Genomic DNA, 23,199 nt, shown 5'->3' on the forward strand with positions numbered 1-23,199 from the left:
GGAAAGAGTTAATTAAAAAAAGATGTTTTTAACAAAATATTTGTGAAATTATTCAAGAATTTTCCAAAAAATGCACTTGAATCATTCTTACGATTTCTAATTAGAATTTATTTCAAGAAATACGTTAATCTCTGGTCATTTTGACCCAGGGAGGATTGGACTAAAAATGACTGACTTTGCTATAACTACTTCAACCCCGCAAAAAGTGATTTTTTTTTCCTTTTCTCTTTTCCTCCACATTGTTACTGTTCCTGGTTAAAAATCACTGACCAACAAAAAAATGCTTACAAATGTTTCATTATGCTATAATATTACCAAATATTGGATTCAATCTTTTAATTAGCACAGGTTTTGCATTTCGTTCAGGAGCTGATTGATCGTAGGCCTCACTGGTCTGAGATTATTTTCATAAATCCGGCCCGTGGTCCATAAATAATAAAATATGTCTTCCATGTAGGTTCTTCATCCTCTGTGTGAAAATCGTAATTCAGATTTTTAGAACTGATTTGAGGTCCGTAGCACAAACTACCATAAACTTTGAACACAGCCCTAATTCTAAATGTGAGCAACAGCACTAGTGATGCTTGCTTTAGCACGGAGCACTTATTATACACACTTAGTGGGAGGCATTCCAAAGTGTGCCTTCAAATGAGCAAAAACACATTACAACACCTCAGTGGCACTCAACGATGTCTGTGCATCTGCTAGACAAACTTTCAGCGTCTCCAAACACACAATGACAGCATTCTTGACTCGACTGCAAACATGATACAAAGCTACCTTGTCATTTTCTCTCCTGCTGGCACAAGCCCATTCAATAGCCGTTCTTTCTCTCCCTGACACCAGCATGCACAAAACACCAAACAAGAGGGCAGAAAAGTGCATAAACTGAGGCTTTGTGCTCTTTTATGAGGCTGCACAGCCCGAGGAGGTTGATCAAAAGGAAGTGCATGTACACACATGCGTGCACACACACACACACACACACACACACACACACACACACAAAAGAAGCGTGCTACTCAGAGCATTTAAGGTTCCTTCGACCATATCACACAGTCACATCGTGACACACTGTTCCCCTATGGGTGGGAGTTGAGGGGCCAGCGAGTGTGGGAACGAGGGGATTCTTAGAGCCTGAGATGAACGCATGATGCAACGGAATCCCCTGTTCTATATGTGAGCATGTAGCATCAGCACTTCTCTGTACTCGGCTGTACATTCGAAAGATCTAAGGTTAAGTTCGTATACACCCAACGTCTAGAGACACAAAAAACTGAAACTGTACTAGGGCTGGATGATTAATCGCATGCGATATTTAACGCACATCTTGTCAGAAAGCCGGTTCTGTAATCAGTGGTAAATCGCCATCACCTGCGGGCTTTCACATTGAGCAGCATTAACTACACAGAGAAGATGAGCGTTAAATATCGCATGCGATTAATCGTGCAGCCCTAAACTGTACTGATGCATGTTATAAATATCACACAGGGTAGGGCTGCACGATAAATCGAAATGGAATCGAGATCGCGATTCGACAGAAGCTGCGATTGTCATGCGTATCTTTCAGTGAAGCACGGTTCTGTGATCAGCAGTAAATCTCCATCCAAAGGCCAGAGGGCGCTCTCGCGCTGAAACTCCAAATACGCCTCGCAGAAGAAACCCAGACAATGCCTATCGCTGCAGCTGAATAAACAGAAGATTCAACTGCTTTCATTGATTCAACGTGACTAATAAACACACGACTACGGCAATATACGGTTTGTCAGTGAACTACGGCTATGTGTAGTAAATGCTGCTCCATCTGAAAGCACATGATTTACTGCTGATTACAGAACCGGCATTACTATCAAAATGCGCATGACAATCGCATTCGATTAATCGTGCAGCCCTAACACAGGGTCCAAACTTAACACTCGCCAAAGTCCACATGAGAGTATCATTTTAAATAACAACCATTAGAAAATACAACAGTGCATGGTTTATTTTTTATGTTTCTGCTGCTTGACACAAAAAAGGTCTTAAGGAAGCTAAATGGCTCTATTGGACACTGATATATGCAAACTACATTTTTGTGGGCTGTTACAAATATTTTCTGCAAGTTACTTTTTTTCAATTTCCAGGCCAGGTGTGGTACAAAGTTAACTCTGGACCCTGATCATGCCAATAAAGTGTACTAAATATTAAAAAAGTACAAAATAATCAGCTAATGAATTTTGCATCAGAATTAGTCTCCTCGTTCGCACTTTCTCTGCCTATTTTACACAACTTCTGGTAGTAACAACACACTGGATTTGTTGTCAGGTTTATAAGATACAACTAATCAATGTTTTTGCCAAAGTTTGTTTTGTTTTGATTATTGTGGTATAATCTAATCAATAAATATCTCATATGAACCTGCATCTAAACAAAATGTGGTGGGTCACTATACAAGCACTTCCTGTCTAAGTAGGCGTTTGCAGAATAAGCTGCGATGTGGACCAGACTTATGCCGTTTAGTCAAAGGTAAAGATTTGGTTATGTGAGATTTATTTGTTTATTTAGGCGTGGATTATCTGGTCATGAGTGATAAATACTATTCATATGAGATTGTTTGCATTGTTTTCTCGACTGTACAGTTAATAGAAGTGATAGTTCATACTGACCTTGTTAATATATAATGAACGTTCAATATTGCGTGCACACACACACACACACACACATACATACATATATATATATATATATATATATATATATATAAAATTTACACTCTCAAGTCAAACGACATAAACTAAGAAGAGTTTACACTCAGTAGATGCTACCTAAGTCCTTCAAAATTTACGATTTGTATTAAAGCCATAACATGTGCCTGACATAAACATCACAAACTGATCCAGAGGCCCAGATGATGAAATCATATCGGGTGTGAACTCATTTGCATACACATGTTCACGAGCCCATTTCACATGTGCATGCAGTTGAGTGTATCTCATATTATTATTATTATCATCATTAACAATAATAATAATAAAATACATCAAAAACTGAAATAAAAGCAGTAGCCTGATACAGACAATGAAAAGCATATTTGACAAAGCTATTTGCATAAACGTGCACGAGCCCATTTCATGTGTATGCAAATAAGCTTGTCATATTATTATTTTATTATTATTATTGTTATTTAAAAATATCATAAACTTGAGTAAAAGCAGCGTTTCCAGTCGCCTAAAAAGTCATGCATACACGTTCACGAGTCTATTTCGCATGAGTATGCAAATAAGCTCGCTTTACATTATTATTATTATAAATAATAATAATAATGTATATGGTGTGCAACAAAAAAAATACGGATTAATCACCGGCCTTAAATAGATCCCATTAACAAACTTCTGAGCTGGCGTGAACGCATGAGCACGTGCAGTTTTTTTTTTTGTTTAATTCTTCAAATAATTTTGCCATGCTTACTTTAATCGCCCATTCCAAATGACGCAAATTCTAAGAAACCGTACGTAATTCACGTATCTCTCGGACCGAGCCAGAGGCGCGCTGTAAAACTGCGTGATCCCTTTAAGGATTATTTCTGCCACTCGCGTGCCAGAGTCAAGTTCATCATAACTTTGCGAGGGAAGGCAGCAGCGCATAACCTCAACACTCAATACATGAGTTACACGAAACTATGAATGCACAAGCCCAACTTTCATAATAATTACTGCGGTGTCATACCTGCTGGAGAGCAGAGACGGGAGACCCCCCCCCTCCACTCAAACTCTCACGTTCTGCGTTATCTGCGCTGACAAAGAAACTTCTGGCCCGAAAGAGTCGGGATTATGCTGAATCCTGTTAAACACATTTACATGCTGCTAGAGAGAGCCGTGACAAATATTAAACATGACTTGCCTGCCAGCCGTGATGTCCGTTACTGTATCTGTCATGTTGGATGCGCGCAACAACAGCCCTGCGTTAACTTTCAGGAAGGAAAACCCCCCCCACAAACTTTCCATGGACACAGCGACAAGCGACGAACAATCCTTGACGTTGCGAGACATCTGAGCTTCCGGCAAAATAAAAGCCCCATTTCGTGTGAGAAGCCAGCCATGTGGTGGCTGTAACCTTCTTAATTATTATTATCTCTATATATAATATACGTAATATTTCACAACAGAAAATAGTGTAATCATATATATATATATATATATATATATATATATAAATAACATATAGATAATATAACTTTCTTTTTTTTTGCCGTTCACTAAAATGTGAAAAGTCAGTCAGTTACTAATAGCTCATACAAATTGCACGCATAATAATTGTAAATTGTAAAAAATACATGTTTACAATAGTTGGAAGCATAGCATTTAACATCATCGGACGCTACTTTCACTATTTGACATATCTCAATTTAACGTAGCGCTTTGGGACTTTTATTTTAAAAACAGCTTCAACTTCAGTGCTTACTTTGTGGCTTCACGTGATAGATTTTGAAGTTTCCGTCGTCAAATGTATGATGTTGTCCATTAAAAGCGTGTTACTAGCTGTGAGATAGTATACAATTGTATGAAAATGTATGAAATCTTCAGCGTAGAAAAAAATACTCCACAGTTGTACAATCCACTCTAAACTTAAATGTTTACTTTCATGTCCTTGTAAAAGGTCATGAAGAGCATAATGTTAAAGTGTACGTTTCATGATTTATTTTTTATGATGCACATCACAACATATTAAAGAAATGTACAGGAAATTTGACTACAGTGGGTTTCAGAAACCATACATCAAATAATGCTTCATATTAAATAAAAATATTATTCATTATTATTCTTTATTCATGAAATAAAAATAAATAAATACAAAATTAAATGAAATACATGGAGATTTCTAACTAATGCAATGACAGGATCTGTGCGTGAAACCTTTATGCACAGTAATGCTGAGCCATCTTGTGGTGAGACTGTGGGACTTCACGTTTTTATTAAAAAACAAAACGCTATACATATTTTATGAGGATGCTCATCCTTATTTGACTCATTTGAAAACATTAAACGTACATTCTTGTTTCCTTCAAATGTAATATTCTACGCAATGTAATTTTCAAAGGCCGTTTTGACCAAACATTCAGATCTGGTTATTGCAATACAACCTTATTCAGCAACAAGTTAACTTTATTGCAGTTGTTATCATTTTACTATCAGTACCTGGTTAATACACAAGTTATTTATCCACATTCATCTCTTATTTGCTGGTGTTTTCCTATTTGCGTTGTGGAATCTAACACAGTGTTTTAGATGAAATCTGTTGGACAGCCACGTATCCCATTTAGTGTCACTATAGGTTAAATCTCCCCAAATATGATTATAGGATTGCACACAATTTGTACCATTAAAATGCATTTACAAAAGCCATTAATAAGTTGTCTGTATATATTCTATAACGTATTAAATGTTGGTCACAGTATGATGACTATAATTGGTCAGTTTTAAAAGGCAAGGCAAAGCATTAACACGCTTATTGGCAAGAATGATAATATATCATTAAGCATAGCAAAGCTTAACCTAAAATAGAATAACCGTGTATTAGAGCTGCTTAGAAAAAAGATCCATCAACAGAAGATTACATGTTAGCTGGTTAGTTAAACAAGTCCATTGTCTGAGACACTTTTACATACTTTAAAGTTAGAAATCATTTTGGCAATTATGTTTTTGGCAGGTTGGATTGTAGATCTCGTAAAATGCAGCATAAAATTCACTGCCAGAAATCTTGGGATACATCTAACTTTTGGTGCTGTTAAGCAATATTTTTTTTGCTACTTTATATTGTAAAATGATTACAAATTGCCATAGCCCAGCTTTGGCACTGTAATACTTAACATTCAAGTGTCTGTGAATCTGAAAATCAGGTCTTTTTATCAAGACAAACATTGTGAAAAAGGAAATTCATGTTGTTATGCAAGAGACCTCAAAAAACAAAACAAAAAAATACAAACGAGAAGGAAATGTCAAGTCACTTCAACATGAGGTTCTAGGAAAATCCCAAAATGAATCTAAGTGCGAGAATTTATAGGAATAGTTCATCCAAAAAAAGAAAACAGCATCATCATTTACTCATTCTCATGTCGTTCCAAACCAGCATCACTTTCTTGCTTCAACGAACACAAAAGAAGAAGTTTGGCTGAACATCCAGAATGCTCTTTTTTTACAACGGGGACTGGGACTGTCAAGCTCCAAAAATAACTTAAAGCACCATAAATGTAGTCCATACAACCTATGCACCAAATCTGAGTATTGTAAAGTCATAAATCTTTGTGTGCCAAAATGTTAATTTTTCACTTAAAATCTCTAAAATCTTGCATCAAGGTGCATCAAGACACATGATGCAAGTTTTAATGTCAACGAGATGTGAGAAGCAATGTTTGACATCATATAACATCAAACCTTGAGAAACATGCAAAAACTCAAATGTCAGGCTTTTCCTAACACAAAGCTATTATATCGGTTTGTAAGACTTGCACACATCATCATTAGATTTGTTTTTCAAACCTTCCTTGTCTCACAAACTGCTAAGTACAGGAATGTTAAGATTATTTTAAGAGCATCTCTTAATTAAATTAAGTAGCAAACATAGCATAAAGATTGTAAAATTCATTTTTGTGCATTAGTTCAAACTGTGTGTTCTAATGAATCGATTCAAAACTGATTCAATGATTCATTTAGGTCAACTCACAACAAAGTTCAAAGAAAATGCAATGTTTTTCATTGTATTAAAGGACTGGTTAATCTCAAAATGAAAACTTGCTTAAAAATTACTCACCCTCAGGCCATCCAAGATGTAAATGTTTGTTCGTGCAAACAGATTTGGAAAAATTTAGCATTCCATCACTTGCTCAGCAATGGATCCTCTGCAGTGAATGGGTGCCGTCAGAATAAGAGTCCAAACAGCTGATATAAACGTCACAATAATCCACAAGTAAAATTCATCTTGTCTGAATCAGGAGAGAAATATGCACAGATTAAGCACCATTTACAAGTGAAAACAATCCAAAACAATTAAAAACAATGCATCGGTGGCTATTATGGATTATGGACTTGGATTATTATTTGGATTTTTTTTTTCTTACAAACAGGCTTACAAACTTTACGCTTCACAAGATGTTAGTGTGGATTATTGTGATGTTTTATCAGCTGTTTGGACTCTCATTCTGACGGCACCCATTCACTGCAGAGGATCCACTGGTGAGCATGTGATGTAATGCTACATTTCTCCAAATCTGTTCTGATGAAGAAACAAACTCATCTTCATCTTAGATGGAATGAGGGGAGTACATTTTCAGCATACTTTCAGTTTTTTAAAACAATGAAAAATGCTGCACTTGCTTTAAAAATATTGCACTATTGCTGTTGCGCTATTTACTATTGCTGTTTACTTTGTCACATTGGTGCATACAGTTGATAAAACATTTATTGTACTCTCCTGTATTTAAAAACATTTAAACTAGATTTTCTAGAGAGGTTTGGAAAGACATGAGGGTGAGTAAATGATGACAGAATGTTCCTTTAAAAAATGGCTTGGTCTTGTTTAACGAAATAAAAAACATCAGTAACAGTGGACGAGTGATTATGATTCTAATGCTCTCTTTGTTTTTAGATGAATTTGACCTATTATGCCTTTAACCGAGATTGCACTGAGCATGTCTTGTGTGCGGATGTATATTTCGAGTCTCTTGTGGATTTCATTCACTGGCTCTGCAGCCATTCTATTCTCAGTTCAGCCACCTCTTTGCCGTACCAGTCGTGTAGTTTGGAGAAGCAGCCTGTGCCGGGTGAAACGGGGCTCTCGAGTGACCCGCCGTTGGTCTTCCTCCGCGGAGGTACCGGAGGTGGTTTGACTCCATCCCCCCTCCCACAACAGTCCCCTTCCCAGACGCAGCCCTCGCTGACACCGTTTGGCACGCTGGTGGGTTTACTCCAAGACACCCCATTTTCTCTACTAGACACCCCTTCCTGCGAAGGCCCTGTAATGGAGGCGTTCTGTAGCGAAAAGGTTGCGGGTTGGAAGCTTGTTGCTCCTTGCACTTGCGGCTGGTGCTTCTTCGGCTTGCTTTTGGCTTGTGAAGATCTGGCTTCTTCTTGTACCTCCTCCAGCTGCCTCTCCAGCTCCTTCACGACCAGCCGCATGTAGTCGAAACTCGCCCGGGACAGAGCCTTGACCCACGATTCCATAGTGGCCTGGTTCTCCGCAGCCATCTTGTAGACCCTCGCTTTGACACAATCGAATTTAATGGCGAAGGCGAACTCTTCGGATTCCGACTCGCAGAGCTCCACCGTGCAGCCTTCCAGGACGATGACGCCAATCGGCTCTCGGCTTTCCCTCTCCTCGAAGTAGAACAGCATGTTGCCCTTCAGAATAAACCAGCGGCGGTGGTACGCCGTGTTCCGTTCCCCTTTCTTGAAGAGGAAGCCTGTCTTGTCTGGAGGAGAGTTGCATGTGGCATAATGCGCCACGCTCCTCTCATTCAACTTCATAATGTTCTCTGAAACAGAAATCAATAAAGATGACACCGTAAATACATTTACAGCAAATATTAGAGATATACTGATAATATTTTACTTTAATAATATTGATTTAACACAAATAGTGGTCGACCGATATATCGCCAAGGCCGATATATCGGCCAATATTTGCCATTTTTTAAATATCGGCCGATAAGTTTTCCCGTTTAGCCGATGCGTTCGAGGCGGGACTTTTATTTTGACGGCGCTGAGAACGGCAGCGCCTAAGCACACAGTGCTCACATTCTCCCTCAGTTATCAGACAATGTATGGCTGCGTTTACACTGGCAGAAAAAATCCGATTTTTTGCCCACATCTGACACAGATCGGAATTTGATGCATGCGTGTAAACACAAAAATCCACGAGCTGTATAAAATAGCATACCAAATGAAAATTACTGTCATTTTCTGTTATTTATCCGTTCAGTCAGATTTTGAGCTGCAAAACATCCATGACAGCCGTTGTCCATGCTGGCAAATAATAGCTCAATGGCCACTCGACGTGAATTATATAAATAATTTAATAGCACAGCCATTCAAAACCCGAGGGTCTACCATGTGCCTATAAAGCGATCACTCACAATCATTTTGGGTGGGAATTATGTAAACACAGATATCAGATACCAGTCATGACTAAAGTGAATGTAAACAGACGGGCCAAAAAATCGGCGTTAAAAACAGCGTTAAAGGAAATGCAATGTACTTCATGTATTAAAACGCTTTAGTAAAAATATATGCAGGTAAAAAAAATTTAAAACATTATTTTTAAATAGATTTTATTGTGTTTTACTTCCTACAACATCTTGAATCTATTTGCCTACAAAGGCTGTTTGATTTTACAATGACAATTCCTCTTATTGAATAAAAAAAAACATGCCATTTCTGAACAAATACATAAATATTAAGAAATATCAAACATTGTGAAAAAATGAACATACTCTACCTTGCAAAAGTTATTAAAGTTTTTATGTTTTTGAAAAGTCTTTTATGCTCACCATTTATTTGATCAAAAATACAGTAAAACAGTATTGTGAAATATTATTACAATTTAAAGTATGTTTTCAATTTGAATATATTTTAAAATGTCATTTATTCCTGTGATGGCAAAGTTGAATTTCCAGAAGCCACATGCAGAGATGATGTATTACCATTACTCTGGTTCCCTTGACAAAAACCAAACAGAATTTTTAAGCCTAAATACAGTACTTGTATCAGAACATCAAAACATACACATTTTCATGAACGTGTGTTAACCACAGACCTATTTCAGACAGTTAACCCAAGAAAAGAAAAAAATACTTCTGGACTATATGAACTCGTTTCCATGTTTTGGTCTACAAAAATATGTCATCCATTGAGCACTCTATTACTCCAGTCTTCAATGTCACATGATTCTTCAGAAATCGTTCTAAAATGCTGACTTGCCGCTCAAGAAACAAATCAAGAACACTTTTTATTGTTATCAAATAATTTCAGATAATAATTTTAGGATACTTTAAAGAATAGAAAGCTCAGAAGATTCAAAAGCATTTATTTGAAACAGAAATCTTTAGTAACATTATAAATATGTTACTGTTACTGTTGATCAATTGAACACATACAGTACTTTCTATATAAAAGTATTAATTTCTTACAAAAAAAAAAATATATATATATCTTACCAACCCCAAACTTTCAAACCGAAGTGTAGATGTAAAGTCACCTTTCTTTCAAAGCTCTTCTCTGAACCCTTCACGTGTGGCCTGCTTCCAACAGTCAAGCAAAACACCAGCACTTGCCGAACATCTCCATCCCATTTCTGATCTAAAAAATAGAGTGAAGTCAATGACTGAGGTGTCATATATATCGGAACATCCTACTTCACACATCTGACCTGGTTTAAAACACACAAATTCCTCTTTCTTAAAACAAGTGGCATAAATAAAAGTCTGTGGAAGTGACTAAACTATACATGAATCAGACATAGCGTCAAAACCATGTGACAAGATATTTTAAAAATAATACAAATCTTTATTATTAGTGTTACATTTTATTTAATTATATGCATGTCTGTACTTTTTCTTTGCACTGGAAGCTCCTGTCACCAAGACATTGTCTTTGTGTGTGTAAAGTTAACACAATTGGCAGTAAAGCCCTTTTCTGATTCTGATAAAACATCATATTCATATAAAATATATATTAGTGACTTTTCCAAGCCTCTTATTTTAAAATTCCTTGATATTCTGTTCATGCTGTGAGAAGCATGAAAAGATACTATGGTATTGCCATCTAATACTATCACTTTACCATGGTATTTTCTGGTAGTACCACATAATCTTGCATCTAAATGTCATGATACAGTAGCATATCAAAGAACCACAGTATTAGCCTTTGATATCTGATCACTGCTTTTTTTTTTTATCTTTAATTTGCATGTACAAAAAAGGAACCAATAAGCACCATGGTAGTATCAACGTTTTAAACATGTTTCGTGGCATTAAAAGCTGTGTTCTTGGAAACAGTTTCAAGTTTTTTGTAAACACCATGATACATTAACTTCAATATCACTGTACACGTCAAAATACCATGGTATTACCATCTGATACTGTTCCGTGGTACTGTCACAGTAAAAACACAGTGACCCAACCAGCCAATAGAGTCTACTGCAAAAGTTTTAGTGATCCAGACAGCAGTTTTATACCAACGTGCGTTCAAAAATAAACATTTAAAAACATATTTACACTAACGTTACATTTCAAGTGAGCATCAGAATGCTGCAGATACATGCAGTCAGATAGATCTGTAGCACATAGATATGGTTTAACAACGTACAAGAAGGTGTTAAAAGCTAATTAAAACATTATCAATCTCATTTATACCCGTAAAGTACGAAAATCATGCATAATAAGCACAACTCGCAGAGAAAAGTCAACGTGTCTTAATAATAGTCATTCTCGACTCTCAGCTCGAGCAGTTTGCTTGATATTAAACCATCAAATGCAGCCTTGTTTCTAGCGTATAATAACTGCTAAAGCCGTGTTACAAAGATAGAGACACTCATAAAGAGAACGTTTTAAGAGATCTAGTACGTCGTTTTGAGATTATATCGATGTTTAACCTGCCTTTTGAGCGTGTTATTGGACAGTTTTCCTCCCTTCTTCCTTTCCTGACTGACGATCACGTGACGCTACAGGACGCTCTCTAGTAACAGCAGAGCTGCTCGCGCTCATGCGTGATGTGTGTATATACTCACACAATGGGTGAGTCTCGCGCTCTTCTCACATACTGAGTTTAAGAGTGGTTACGTGATTATATATGTGCATTTCGCGCCCGTTTTGTAAAAATTGTAGTGTGTACTCACTGGTGGTGGAGGAGCCTTGACGCAGAAGTGGGTCGTACACGAAAAGTTCTCCCGTCGTTTTTTTTTATCTTTAATTTGCATGTACAAAAAAGGAACCAATAAGCACCATGGTAGTATCAACGTTTTAAACATGTTTCGTGGCATTAAAAGCTGTGTTCTTGGAAACAGTTTCAAGTTTTTTGTAAACACCATGATACATGAACTTCAATATCACTGTACACGTCAAAATACCATGGTATTACCATCTGATACTGTTCCGTGGTACTGTCACAGTAAAAACACAGTGACCCAACCAGCCAATAGAGTCTACTGCAAAAGTTTTAGTGATCCAGACAGCAGTTTTATACCAACGTGCGTTCAAAAATAAACATTTAAAAACATATTTACACTAACGTTACATTTCAAGTGAGCATCAGAATGCTGCAGATACATGCAGTCAGATAGATCTGTAGCACATAGATATGGTTTAACAACGTACAAGAAGGTGTTAAAAGCTAATTAAAACATTATCAATCTCATTTATACCCGTAAAGTACGAAAATCATGCATAATAAGCACAACTCGCAGAGAAAAGTCAACGTGTCTTAATAATAGTCATTCTCGACTCTCAGCTCGAGCAGTTTGCTTGATATTAAACCATCAAATGCAGCCTTGTTTCTAGCGTATAATAACTGCTAAAGCCGTGTTACAAAGATAGAGACACTCATAAAGAGAACGTTTTAAGAGATCTAGTACGTCGTTTTGAGATTATATCGATGTTTAACCTGCCTTTTGAGCGTGTTATTGGACAGTTTTCCTCCCTTCTTCCTTTCCTGACTGACGATCACGTGACGCTACAGGACGCTCTCTAGTAACAGCAGAGCTGCTCGCGCTCATGCGTGATGTGTGTATATACTCACACAATGGGTGAGTCTCGCGCTCTTCTCACATACTGAGTTTAAGAGTGGTTACGTGATTATATATGTGCATTTCGATTATATGAATTACGTTTGGTCATGACTGACAGAAATACTGCAGTAGGTACAGTGATGGTATCACATGGTAATACTATGCACGTAAATACATTTTATGGTACTCCAAGGATACCATGGTGCATATGTATAACCTAATAACCATGATATGACAAGTTTTTATCAGTAGTTTTATAACAGGCTCCTGTGCTTTGAAATACAGCCTGCCATTTACAACAATACCATATTTCACAATATCATGACTGTACCATTGTACATGTTTAAAGAACCATGACCATGGTTTTAAGACCATGAGAGAAGTTTTTCAATGCTTTTAGAGCCCAACACACAAAGTAATACATCATCTATTCCTTTGGACTTCAGTGACTGAGTCCACAGCCAAACCAAAGTCAAACATTCAATGTAAGATTGGTGGTAGCAAAAAAAAACAAACAAAACAATATATATATATATATATACACATACATACACACACACACACACAATATATGCACTACTCATATGTAGAAAAAATAAAATAATATTCAGTATAAGTACAACACATTAACACCGGAGATACAGCAAAATCGGTATTTATTATGGAAAATAAGAAGATGAAAGAAAACAAGTCTTCCTTAGTCCCCAATATATTACTATACATACAGTATCTACTCTGCTTATGTAATGTACATGAAGGACACATACAGAGAATAAAAAGGTTTGAATGAAAGACAGTTATTTAATACTAAATGATAAAAGAAGGTACATTTAATTTCACCTGAAACAAAACCACACTCGCAGTATCACGCATTCACACGGACATGCACCCTTGGTCTCTAAATATGTAGTGAAAAGCAAACTCTGATCAGTAATAACAGAAATTGCCTCAGGCTCACTTCAGCAAAGGCTTCTGGGAGATTGAGTTTTAGTGGTTGCCCTTCTCCAAAGCTTTCCTACCACCAACATTCAATCGAAATCCCAGTGCTATTGGAGGACGCTTCAAAACGTCCTGCATAGCCAAACCTTTCAGCAGCCAAACAATAAAACTTCTCCTGTACATTTGAAGACAATTTCTGAAATACAGTAAACACAAACTACAGAAAAGGAATGAAGAAACTAGTACACACTGATGAAAAAAGATGGAAATATCATTTCTTGGTTACATCATAGTACACCAAATGTGTTTTTGGCGCAACACTCATTCACAAACATTTGCTAAAAACATTAAATGGCATTAATAAAACATTAAAGTGGATTAAAAGAAAGAAAGAAAAATGTGCTTTGAAAAATTTTAAACTTACATACATATTCCCCCATAATCATGTGCCTTCTACAGAGATAAAATAGAGATATAATTGGTCCTGTATGTCCTCAGCCAGACTTAGTTCATTTAGATAAAACAACAATGCAATTGTAGAACTGTATGCCAATAACAAGGAAGTTTAGTGTTTTCCTTTGCAACTGAGTTGAAAATGTACTCACTCTCAGACCCTCCAAGATGTAGACGAGTTTGTTTCTTCATAAAAACAGATTTAGGTAAATTTAGCAATCACTTGCTCATCAACGGATCCTCTGCAGTGAATGGGTGCCGTCAGAATGAGAGTCCAAACAGCTGATTAAAAACATCACAACAACCCACAAGTAATCCACACCACTCCAGTCCATCAATTAACATGTTGTGAAGCAAAAGCTGCATTTTTTGTAAAAAAAAACAACAACAACTAATCCATCAGTAAAGTGTTTTTAACTTAAATTGATGCTTCAGGCTAAAATACGAGTCCTCTATCCATAATATTGCTTTTTTTCTGTGGATTATTGTGATGTTTTTAATCAGATGTTTGGACTCTCATTCTGACGGCACCCATTCACTGCAGAGGATCCAGCAAGTGATGTAATGCTAAATTTCTCCAAATCTGTTCCCATGAAGAAACAAACGCACCTACATTTTGGATTGTCAGAGGGTGAGTAAATGTTCATCAAATTTTCATTTTTGGATGAACTATTCCTTTAAAGCCAACATGAAATGGCATTAACAACCCATTTTACTTCTTTAATTGGACATCTGCATTTCGAGGCTGAAGGTCAAATTCACCCCAAGAACATCTTGACGCATCCCAATGGAAATACTTCTTGTTTTTTTTTTAACATTAACCAAGAACCAAGCTATTACATTTTGATGAAACACTACAATAACGAACATTGTCTTCTTTGGAAACATGCACGGATGAATCATGGTCCATTGGTCTGTTCTGATTGCTGACTTTAAAGTGGCCTGTTAAAAGTTGGGGGAAGAAACAGTGCATTCAATTGCACGTCAGTCCATTGTTGGCTCTATAACCCTCTCCCTTCTCCTCCGAAAGGGTTTTTAATCTAACTATAACAGTAGTTCTGCTAGATCCAGGCAGAGCAAGTCTCTGACCCGGCTATATCCAAAGAACCTGTAAAAACATTCATATTTAGAGAGCAAAACAACACTTACTATCATAAGACACAGTAACTCCAGTGTGGGGGTAAATAAGGATCAAAAATAGACTAAAACTAAATAAAAACCAAAGACAGCAGTGCTTAACGATACGCAACCACAGTTTTGACAAACAAAACATTCGTCCAGTTGGTTCTTTCTGCCTAGAATATACAGTAGGCTCAAGAGTCACTGTTGGAAAATGAAAAAAAACCCCAGAAATAACATATATGATAAAGAAAAAAGGGAAAGAACAACAACGAAGTCTAAAAAAAAAAAACTCAACTGTCTATGGATTGGAAAAAAAGTCCCAAAGGAGATGAATATGTGAGTGGATAAATGAATGAATGCCTTTTGTGAAATCTCATCATAACTAGATCTCTCCTCCATTGGATTTCTACCGCTCTAATGGCGCTACATTGTGGCTTTAATGTTCCTGCTCTACTTCAGCGACTGGCGAGCAGTCAGAAGACTTGTATATCAGTTTTCCTCCAGGTTAATTCAGTAGAGCAGGTGTCGGTCATGAGTGGGGCGCAAAAGTTCGCAGGGCCTGATACAATCTGTGAAAAGTGGTCCGGTCTGCGATGTCACGACTCCAGCAACGCATCATCAGCTCGAACAGAGAGGATGGACAGAGTGGTGGGGCGGAGAGAAAGATCTAGGGAGAAAGAGAGGGCAAAATATGTAGAAGTCTTTTACATAAAACATCCATGTAAATGATGTTACAGTTCATGTAAAGGTTTGCGTCCTGTGACTGTGAATTCAATCAGTCTCATTAGAGTTTACCTGAAAAAAATTAACCACTTTACTTTGGACCTCACTTCAGTTCAATTCACATTAATTTAGACTAATTCACTTAATTTCACTTCTCCTTTTTAAGACCAAATTAAATTAATACCATATGTCCATATAGAACAAACCCGTTTAATTCCAAAATAAATAATTTATCTCAAACTCTTTTACTTAATAATAATAGCAATTAAGCGGCCCAGAGAGAAGCTTCAAGAGTATACAATGAATTACATGCAGATATAGTTTATTCTGTATTATGGAAAATAAACTCCGAATTTGCTGCTTATTAATAGTTAGTAAAGTAGTTAAGTTTAGGTATTGGGAGGAAGTAGAGATGTAGAATATAGGGTTAGAATATGTGACCCTGGACCACAAAACTAGTCTTAAAGGTCCCCTGAAGTGCCTTGAAACACACAGCATTATTCTATGTGGTGACGTAATTTCAACTGAAACAGAAAGAGAGGGCGGGACATATCGAGCAGCCCCGCCCCTTTTAAAAATAGCCAATAGCGTTTTGTTTTTATCTGCTCGGGCCAGAGCCCTTGAGCTCGGTAAAGCCGCATTTGACTAACACCCAAAAAACTTTAATTTTGATTTCATGGGGACTTTAAGTGTACATTTTTCGAAATTGAGATTTATTAAGCTTTCCATTGATGCATGGTTTATTAGGATCTGACAATATTTGGCCGAGATACAACTATTTGAAAATCTGGAATCTGAGCCCATGATTCCACACTCAGTCACGGCGTCATCAAACTACGCCTTTGATTCTTAGTTTATTTTGAATACGCGCTCTCTAGCGGCGAAAAATTACATGTTGTGCCTTTAAGTGTTACCAAGATTTTATGCATAATGTGGGACTTTTAATTGCAAACTGTACCAAAATGCTCTGGGACTCTTATTTTGAAATGTATATGCTTTACTTCCAGCTGGCAGCAGCTCATCACATTTATTTATTTAAATAAGCCTTTTTAAGTTTAAAAATCACATTAGGCCATACTGCGATTCTAGTTTTTCTGTCCACAAAATAAAGAACTTTTAAAATGACATATAAGGTATTAAATATTTTTTATGACCTTAAATTTGATCAAACTGAATTTAAGGCTTTTAAGACCCACAGTAACCCCACTAATTTCACTTCAGAATGCTGCTGCAAACAGATTCACTCCAATGCAGTTCAATTCACTTCAGGCCGAGTTGCTTCACCTCAGAACGATTCACTTAACTTCAGATTAACTGACTTTATCAAAGGACTAACTTCACCAGATGAAAAGTATAATTCACTCACTTCAAATCAAAACCAAAATCAAAGTAAAGTTGTACCTGTCTCCCCTGGTTTCTGAAGAATTCGCCGGTGTTCTCAATGACCTGTTCATCAGACAGCAGGCTGTAGGGCTGCTCCTTACATAAAGTGAAGATCTCCCACAGAGTTACTCCAAATGCCCACACATCACTAGCTGTTGTGAACTTCCCCTAAAAAACACACACATGTAACACACAATGCACTGATACAAAGGAAGAAAGCCACTGTAGACAGATGTCTCCACCTAACAGTTAAATGTAATTTTTATTTTAAAATTTTTTAAATTATTTTAAAGAAAATAAAGTTTCTTCAGCTCACCTAGGCTCCATTCAATTGAAAAAATACAGTAAAATTGTGAAATATTATTACAATTTAAAATAATGGTTTTCTATTTGAATATATTTTAAATGTAAAATTGTTGTTATTCTTGCGATGCAAAGCTGAATTGTCAGCATCATTACTCCAGTCTTCAGTGTCACATGATCCTTCAGAAATCATTCTAATATGCTGATTTGCTGCACAAGAAACATTTCTTATTATTAATCAATGTTGAAAACAGTTGTGCTGCTTATTATTTTTGTGGAAACTGAGATGCATTTCTTACACATGAATCTTTGATGAAAATAAAGTTAAAAAGAACAGCATTTACAGCCTCTCTTTCTCTCACCAGTAAGATGCTCTCCCAGGCCATCCAGCGTATAGGCAGCACAGCGCGCCCCTGTATACGATAATAATCACTACTGTACAAGTTTCTGCTCATGCCGAAATCAGAGATCTTTATGGTAAGATGACGGTCCAGGAGGCAGTTCCGTGTGGCTAGATCACGATGCACAAAATTCAGAGAAGCCAGGTACTTCATCCCAGAAGAGATCTGCACCGACATGTGTAACAGGTCAGCAATGCTGCAGAGACAGAAATAAAAGAGTCTGAGTTCATGAAAATAAAACAGCAAAGGCACACAAAACATGACCTGGCTTCAAACCAGTATCAAATTCAACCAGCACCACGTCTGACTGTGTGAAAGCACAAATGAGACTTGAAAGCTATAACGGAGATGGAAATTTCCTTAAAAGCCTTTATATATAATGTATTATAAAATTAGCCTTGTAATGCACATTATAATGCATTGTATGATCTTATGAATAATTACAACCACAGTTATAATACATTATAATACTTAAATTTTCATTGTTACACCTTTAAAACGAAAACCCCCAGTTTCACAGTAGGCTTAAGCCTACTCCTAGACTAAAATGTAAGTCTGAGCTGTTTCAACTGAAAGAAACTTGCACTGACTGATCTTAAAATATATCAGTGCCTTTGTTTTGTCTCAAAAAGCACACCAGAAATGTTTTTTTCTAAGCACGTTTACAAATTTGACCTAAATGTCCTAATTGAACTATGGCCTAGTCCTGGCTTAGTCTAAGCCCTCTCTGTGAAACCAGGCCTTAATGTATTAAAACACATGAAAAACAAAAAACCTACAAATATTATAATGCATTTTAAATTTGAGAATGCATTTAAAATGCAATTATTTATGAAGAGATATAATGCATTACAATGTATATTATGAATACCTTTATAATGCATTATAAAGAAAGGCTTTAAGTAAAGTGTTACTTAAATTTAACTTAAATTTGATCTTTTTTTTCTCATATAAAACTAAATTTTGGCTTCAGAAGGCTTTGAATACAACACAAAAGTCATTTGAACAAGGTTTATGATACTTTTTGTCTTTTGAACATTCTAATTCATCAGAATAGCACAGATATTCCGTTAAAAGTCTTCTGTGTAGAACGGTTTTTATTATCAAAACTATTAAAGACTGTTTTCATTAAATGAAATAAAGCTGAAATATATAAACAAAAATAATAAATAAATACTACATGAAAACATAAAAAAAAAACTTGAAAATATTAAGTTGTAAAAACAAAGGAAAATCTGAAATGTTGCCTTGGCATTAAACTTAAAAAAGTACTAAGTGCTAAAATTGCTCAAATTAAAGCTAAATAGAAATATAAAAAACCTAAAATGACAAAAGAACATGACAAAACTACTAAAACAAACTAAATGAATATTATAAAAAATAAAAACAAATGCAAAATATTAATAAATACTATAATAGTATATAAATAATATTAACATATGGAAAGGAAGAAAGAAAATCATACAGGTTTAAAATGGCATAAAGGTTAGCAAAAGTGTGCTCCATTTTGTGTTTAGCAATTGATTGTAAAAAAAAAAAAAATCTGATTGCTGGTACTTCTTTAAAAATGTAGGTTCTTTAATTCAGGTTTTCAAAAAAGAACACATTGAAATGATTTCCACGTTATTATAACGACTTGAAGACTCAGAGGTCTCACTTCAAAACTTGTAATCTGAAACATTTCCATCATAAATTGAGAGCTGACTTGAAACTGGAAGGTTAAGTTGAAGAATTCGCAGGTTAAGAATGTTAGAATAGCGATATTGACCCCTGTCTGGAGATGAAAGACTGTACATGTCAGACTTCTTCATAATGATGGACACACCTGACAGACGGAATGTTGTTGGCATGTGTGAGTGTGCTCTCTATCTCTCTCTGGGACAGGAACATGTTGAGGTCTCCGTTCTCCATGTACTCCGTCACCATGCAGAGCGGGTCGGAGCTCACACACACGCACAGCAGCTGAATGATGTTTGGGTTATTCAGACGCGACATGACCTTTATCTCCTTCAGGAAGTCATTTCTACAGACACAAAAGTCAGAAAGGTTATCATGGGATCAGGAGAAAGGTTACAGGTCAACATCCATCAGTAAATATTGACTGACAACAATAAATGAGAAATAAATTCCAGCTGTAAACAGATTAACACTTTCTGACAGAAAAATTCCAATGATAACTGTGTATTTATAAACAATTTTAGACATTTTATGAAGGATTAGGAGTCTATAAGGAGTCAATATATGATAAAATAATTGAAGTGATAACAAGTATAATTGAATAAGCAGCTGAATGATGTTTGGGTTATTCAGACGCGACATGACCTTTATCTCCTTCAGGAAGTCATTTCTACAGACACAAAAGTCAGAAAGGTTATCATGGGATCAGGAGAAAGGTTACAGGTCAACATCCATCAGTAAATATTGACTGACAACAATAAATGAGAAATAAATTCCAGCTGTAAACAGATTAACACTTTCTGACAGAAAAATTCCAATGATAACTGTGTATTTATAAACAATTTTAGACATTTTATGAAGGATTAGGAGTCTATAAGGAGTCAATATATGATAAAATAATTGAAGTGATAAGTATAATTGAATATATTAGAAAAATATTTGAAAAAAAAAAATGCTTTATAAACAAAAAAAATGTAAACACTGCATTTCATTTGCCTATTGTTTGTCTTAAAGTGCCCCTATTATGGGTTATGAAAGGTTCTTATTTTGGTTTTGGGAGTCCCCAACAACAGGTTGACATGCATGCAAGGTCAAAAAAACACTTTCATTGTTTTATAATATGCATTTATTTTACCTTATTTGCTCAACGACTCCCAAACGATTCGCTCAATGATTCATTTTCCCAAACCCCTCCTTTGCGTGACGCTAATCTGCGGTGATTGGTCCGATTGGTCTCATTTTATCATACCTATAATGCCTGATAAAGCAGCGTTTGTGAGCACAGTGCTGCTTTGTGTACAGCGTTACCGGGGAAACCGCTATTTTACCGCTCCAAAAGCGGCACCTAGTGGCAAAGAATGAATTTGCATTCTCATTCAGACCAATGCGAAAAGACCAATGCTAATGTTTCATGTTGACGTCAACATGAAACGGCTTGGGATTCGTTTTAAAAACGACTCGTTTCAATGATTCAGAGTCGACTCTTTCGTTTGAGAGACAATAACTTTATACACGGTGCACTTTCAGATTTAAAACTTTGCAGGATGTTTTCATTCACTTAGAGCTGTGTTACACACTGCATGAAAGGTAATTTTCAAAAATCCCTAATAGGGGCACTTTAATCCATGAGCCAATCCATTTTATTCCGAACAAATAAAACACAATTACATAACCATTTCCGAACTTTTTAGCAAGAGCTTCCCAGAAGCCTCACTCTATGATGCAACTTTCCAATCAATTGTTTTTTTTTTTGGTGTGTGTGTTTTTTCCCCTCAAACCTGGCATTGCTGGTGGCATCCGCTCTGAGTTGTTTAACTGCTACTAGCACCGGCCTGCCGTCCTGCTCCGGTAACGGTGCACCCTCTCCCAGAAATTCAGCCAAACCCTCGGCTTCACACAAATGCACCTGGAAACAGCAACAACAGTATGAACATGTGCGAGCAAACATACTTAAACTGATTGAGAGCGGAAACACACTCGCATGGGCTCCACTAACAACCAAAATACCACAACGTACTAGGGTATTACCATGTTATTTTTATTTTTTTATTTGGCATACAATATGAATACCTTACTATGTAAATATTTTAATCACTGTACCAGCGTATACACTAGTCTGGGGTATGTAAGAAAGAAATTAATACTTTTATTTAACATTGATGCATTAAATTGATTGAAAGTGACATTAAAAGGCATTTATAATGTTGCAACATATTTATTTCTATGTTTTTATACCAAACTTTCTATTCATTAAAGAATACTGAAAAAAAATGATCATGATTTCCACAAAAATATTCAACACTGATTCAACACTGATAATAATTAGATGTTTCTTGAGCAGCAAATCAGCATATTAGAATGATTTCTGAAGAATCGTGTGACACTGAAGACTGGAGTAATGATGCTGAAAATTCAGCTTTGCATCACAGGAAAAAAATATATTTTAAAATATGTTAAAATAGAAAACAGTTACTTTAAATTGTAATAATATTTCACAAAATTGCTGTTTTTTGGTATTTTTTATTAAATAAATTCAGCCTGGGTGAGCATAAGAAACTCTTACAAAACAAAACTTTTGTATATCATACAGTACTGTATGTCACAGTACTATGGTATTACTATCCGGCACCGTGGTGTCACCATACAGTAGTAACATAATAATCAGGGTCAACTGAGATTAAAAAAAGTATTAGTAACACTATTGCATAAAATCCTTGGCTCTCACTCTAGATTTCCAGTGTTTTTCTTAATAAAGCCATACATAATAGTCATGTGTGGTCACTAATAACAGGGTTTTCTGGAAAACACTGTAATTTCACCGAACAAATATCAGGCATTGCAGCACTGTTGGTATAAAACAGTGTAAACAGTGCACGAAAACATCCCAACTAACTCCGAATAAAAGACAATTCAAGTGCGTCCAGTAGGGAGCCAACAGAACAACAGCAGCGGTAATAAAACCTCCTGCTGTGCTTCATCCAGACTCACCTCACCAAACTGGCCTTCTCCCAGTTTCTCTCTGAACAGCAGTCTCTCTCGTGGGAACTCGGCCACTGAGATGTCCTTCCGTGTCAGGGAATCTACGGTGAGGGCCGGAACGGCGTACATGTTGCTGCCGGTGACCCCCTGCAGGCTGATGATGTCGGTTTCAGCGTAGTGCGGCACGCTGCTCTGAAAACACTGGTGTGGGGTGCACAGGGTCACGTCAGGTTCGGCGTATCCTCCGCTACAGGCTACAGAGACAAAGAGATGTCACTAGGCATGACGAATTGTAATTTATATTAAAATTACTTTAGGTGTAAATTCTTTCCCCTTGCATTCTGTTTTATTTTCTCATTTATTTCAAGCATTTCTTTATTTGTCACCCTATTTATTTTATACCATCCAAAAATCATAATTTATTCACCCTCATGTTGTTCTAAATCTGTATGAGTTTTGTTTGTTT

At 36.3% G+C, this 23,199-nt stretch overlaps 3 protein-coding genes across 4 annotated transcripts in view; all 3 read right to left on the bottom strand.

Annotated features, from left to right (window-relative positions):
- LOC107704923 (SH2B adapter protein 3-like) overlaps window positions 1–3,983 on the bottom strand; it is a 53,750-nt gene extending 49,767 nt beyond the window's left edge. Inside the window, exon 1 of the mRNA XM_016507984.1 lies at window positions 3,880–3,983. The gene's annotated coding sequence lies outside the window, so the exon portion shown is untranslated. The remainder of the gene's footprint in view (window positions 1–3,879) is intronic.
- A 3,284-nt stretch (window positions 3,984–7,267) lies between these two features.
- Window positions 7,268–12,654, bottom strand: LOC107653115 (sesquipedalian-1-like). Of its 2 annotated transcripts, none has more exons than XM_016439752.1 (3): window positions 12,630–12,654; window positions 10,228–10,328; window positions 7,268–8,506 (listed from the first exon to the last, which is right to left on the bottom strand). In XM_016439752.1, the coding sequence occupies exon 3, from the start codon at window positions 8,496–8,498 to the stop codon at window positions 7,710–7,712; it is 789 nt and encodes a 262-aa protein (XP_016295238.1). In that variant the 5' UTR covers window positions 8,499–8,506; window positions 10,228–10,328; window positions 12,630–12,654; the 3' UTR covers window positions 7,268–7,709. The 2 variants fall into 2 exon arrangements, with proteins under 2 accessions (XP_016295238.1, XP_016295247.1); XM_016439761.1 differs by lacking the exon at window positions 12,630–12,654 and adding an exon at window positions 11,384–11,433.
- A 3,106-nt stretch (window positions 12,655–15,760) lies between these two features.
- LOC107704361 (discoidin domain-containing receptor 2-like) overlaps window positions 15,761–23,199 on the bottom strand; it is a 34,932-nt gene continuing 27,493 nt past the window's right edge. The window contains exons 12-18 of the mRNA XM_016507276.1: window positions 22,743–22,987; window positions 21,533–21,660; window positions 20,373–20,424; window positions 19,903–20,048; window positions 18,039–18,273; window positions 17,392–17,541; window positions 15,761–15,934 (exon numbers count right to left, since the gene is read on the bottom strand). Of these exons, the coding sequence (XP_016362762.1) occupies window positions 15,797–15,934; window positions 17,392–17,541; window positions 18,039–18,273; window positions 19,903–20,048; window positions 20,373–20,424; window positions 21,533–21,660; window positions 22,743–22,987 (1,094 nt within the window). The 3' untranslated portion in view covers window positions 15,761–15,796. The remainder of the gene's footprint in view (window positions 15,935–17,391; window positions 17,542–18,038; window positions 18,274–19,902; window positions 20,049–20,372; window positions 20,425–21,532; window positions 21,661–22,742; window positions 22,988–23,199) is intronic.

This window comes from Sinocyclocheilus anshuiensis, unplaced genomic scaffold, assembly GCF_001515605.1.
Source record: "Sinocyclocheilus anshuiensis isolate Anshui unplaced genomic scaffold, SAMN03320099.WGS_v1.1 scaffold117, whole genome shotgun sequence".
Classification (NCBI taxonomy): Eukaryota; Metazoa; Chordata; class Actinopteri; order Cypriniformes; family Cyprinidae; genus Sinocyclocheilus; species Sinocyclocheilus anshuiensis.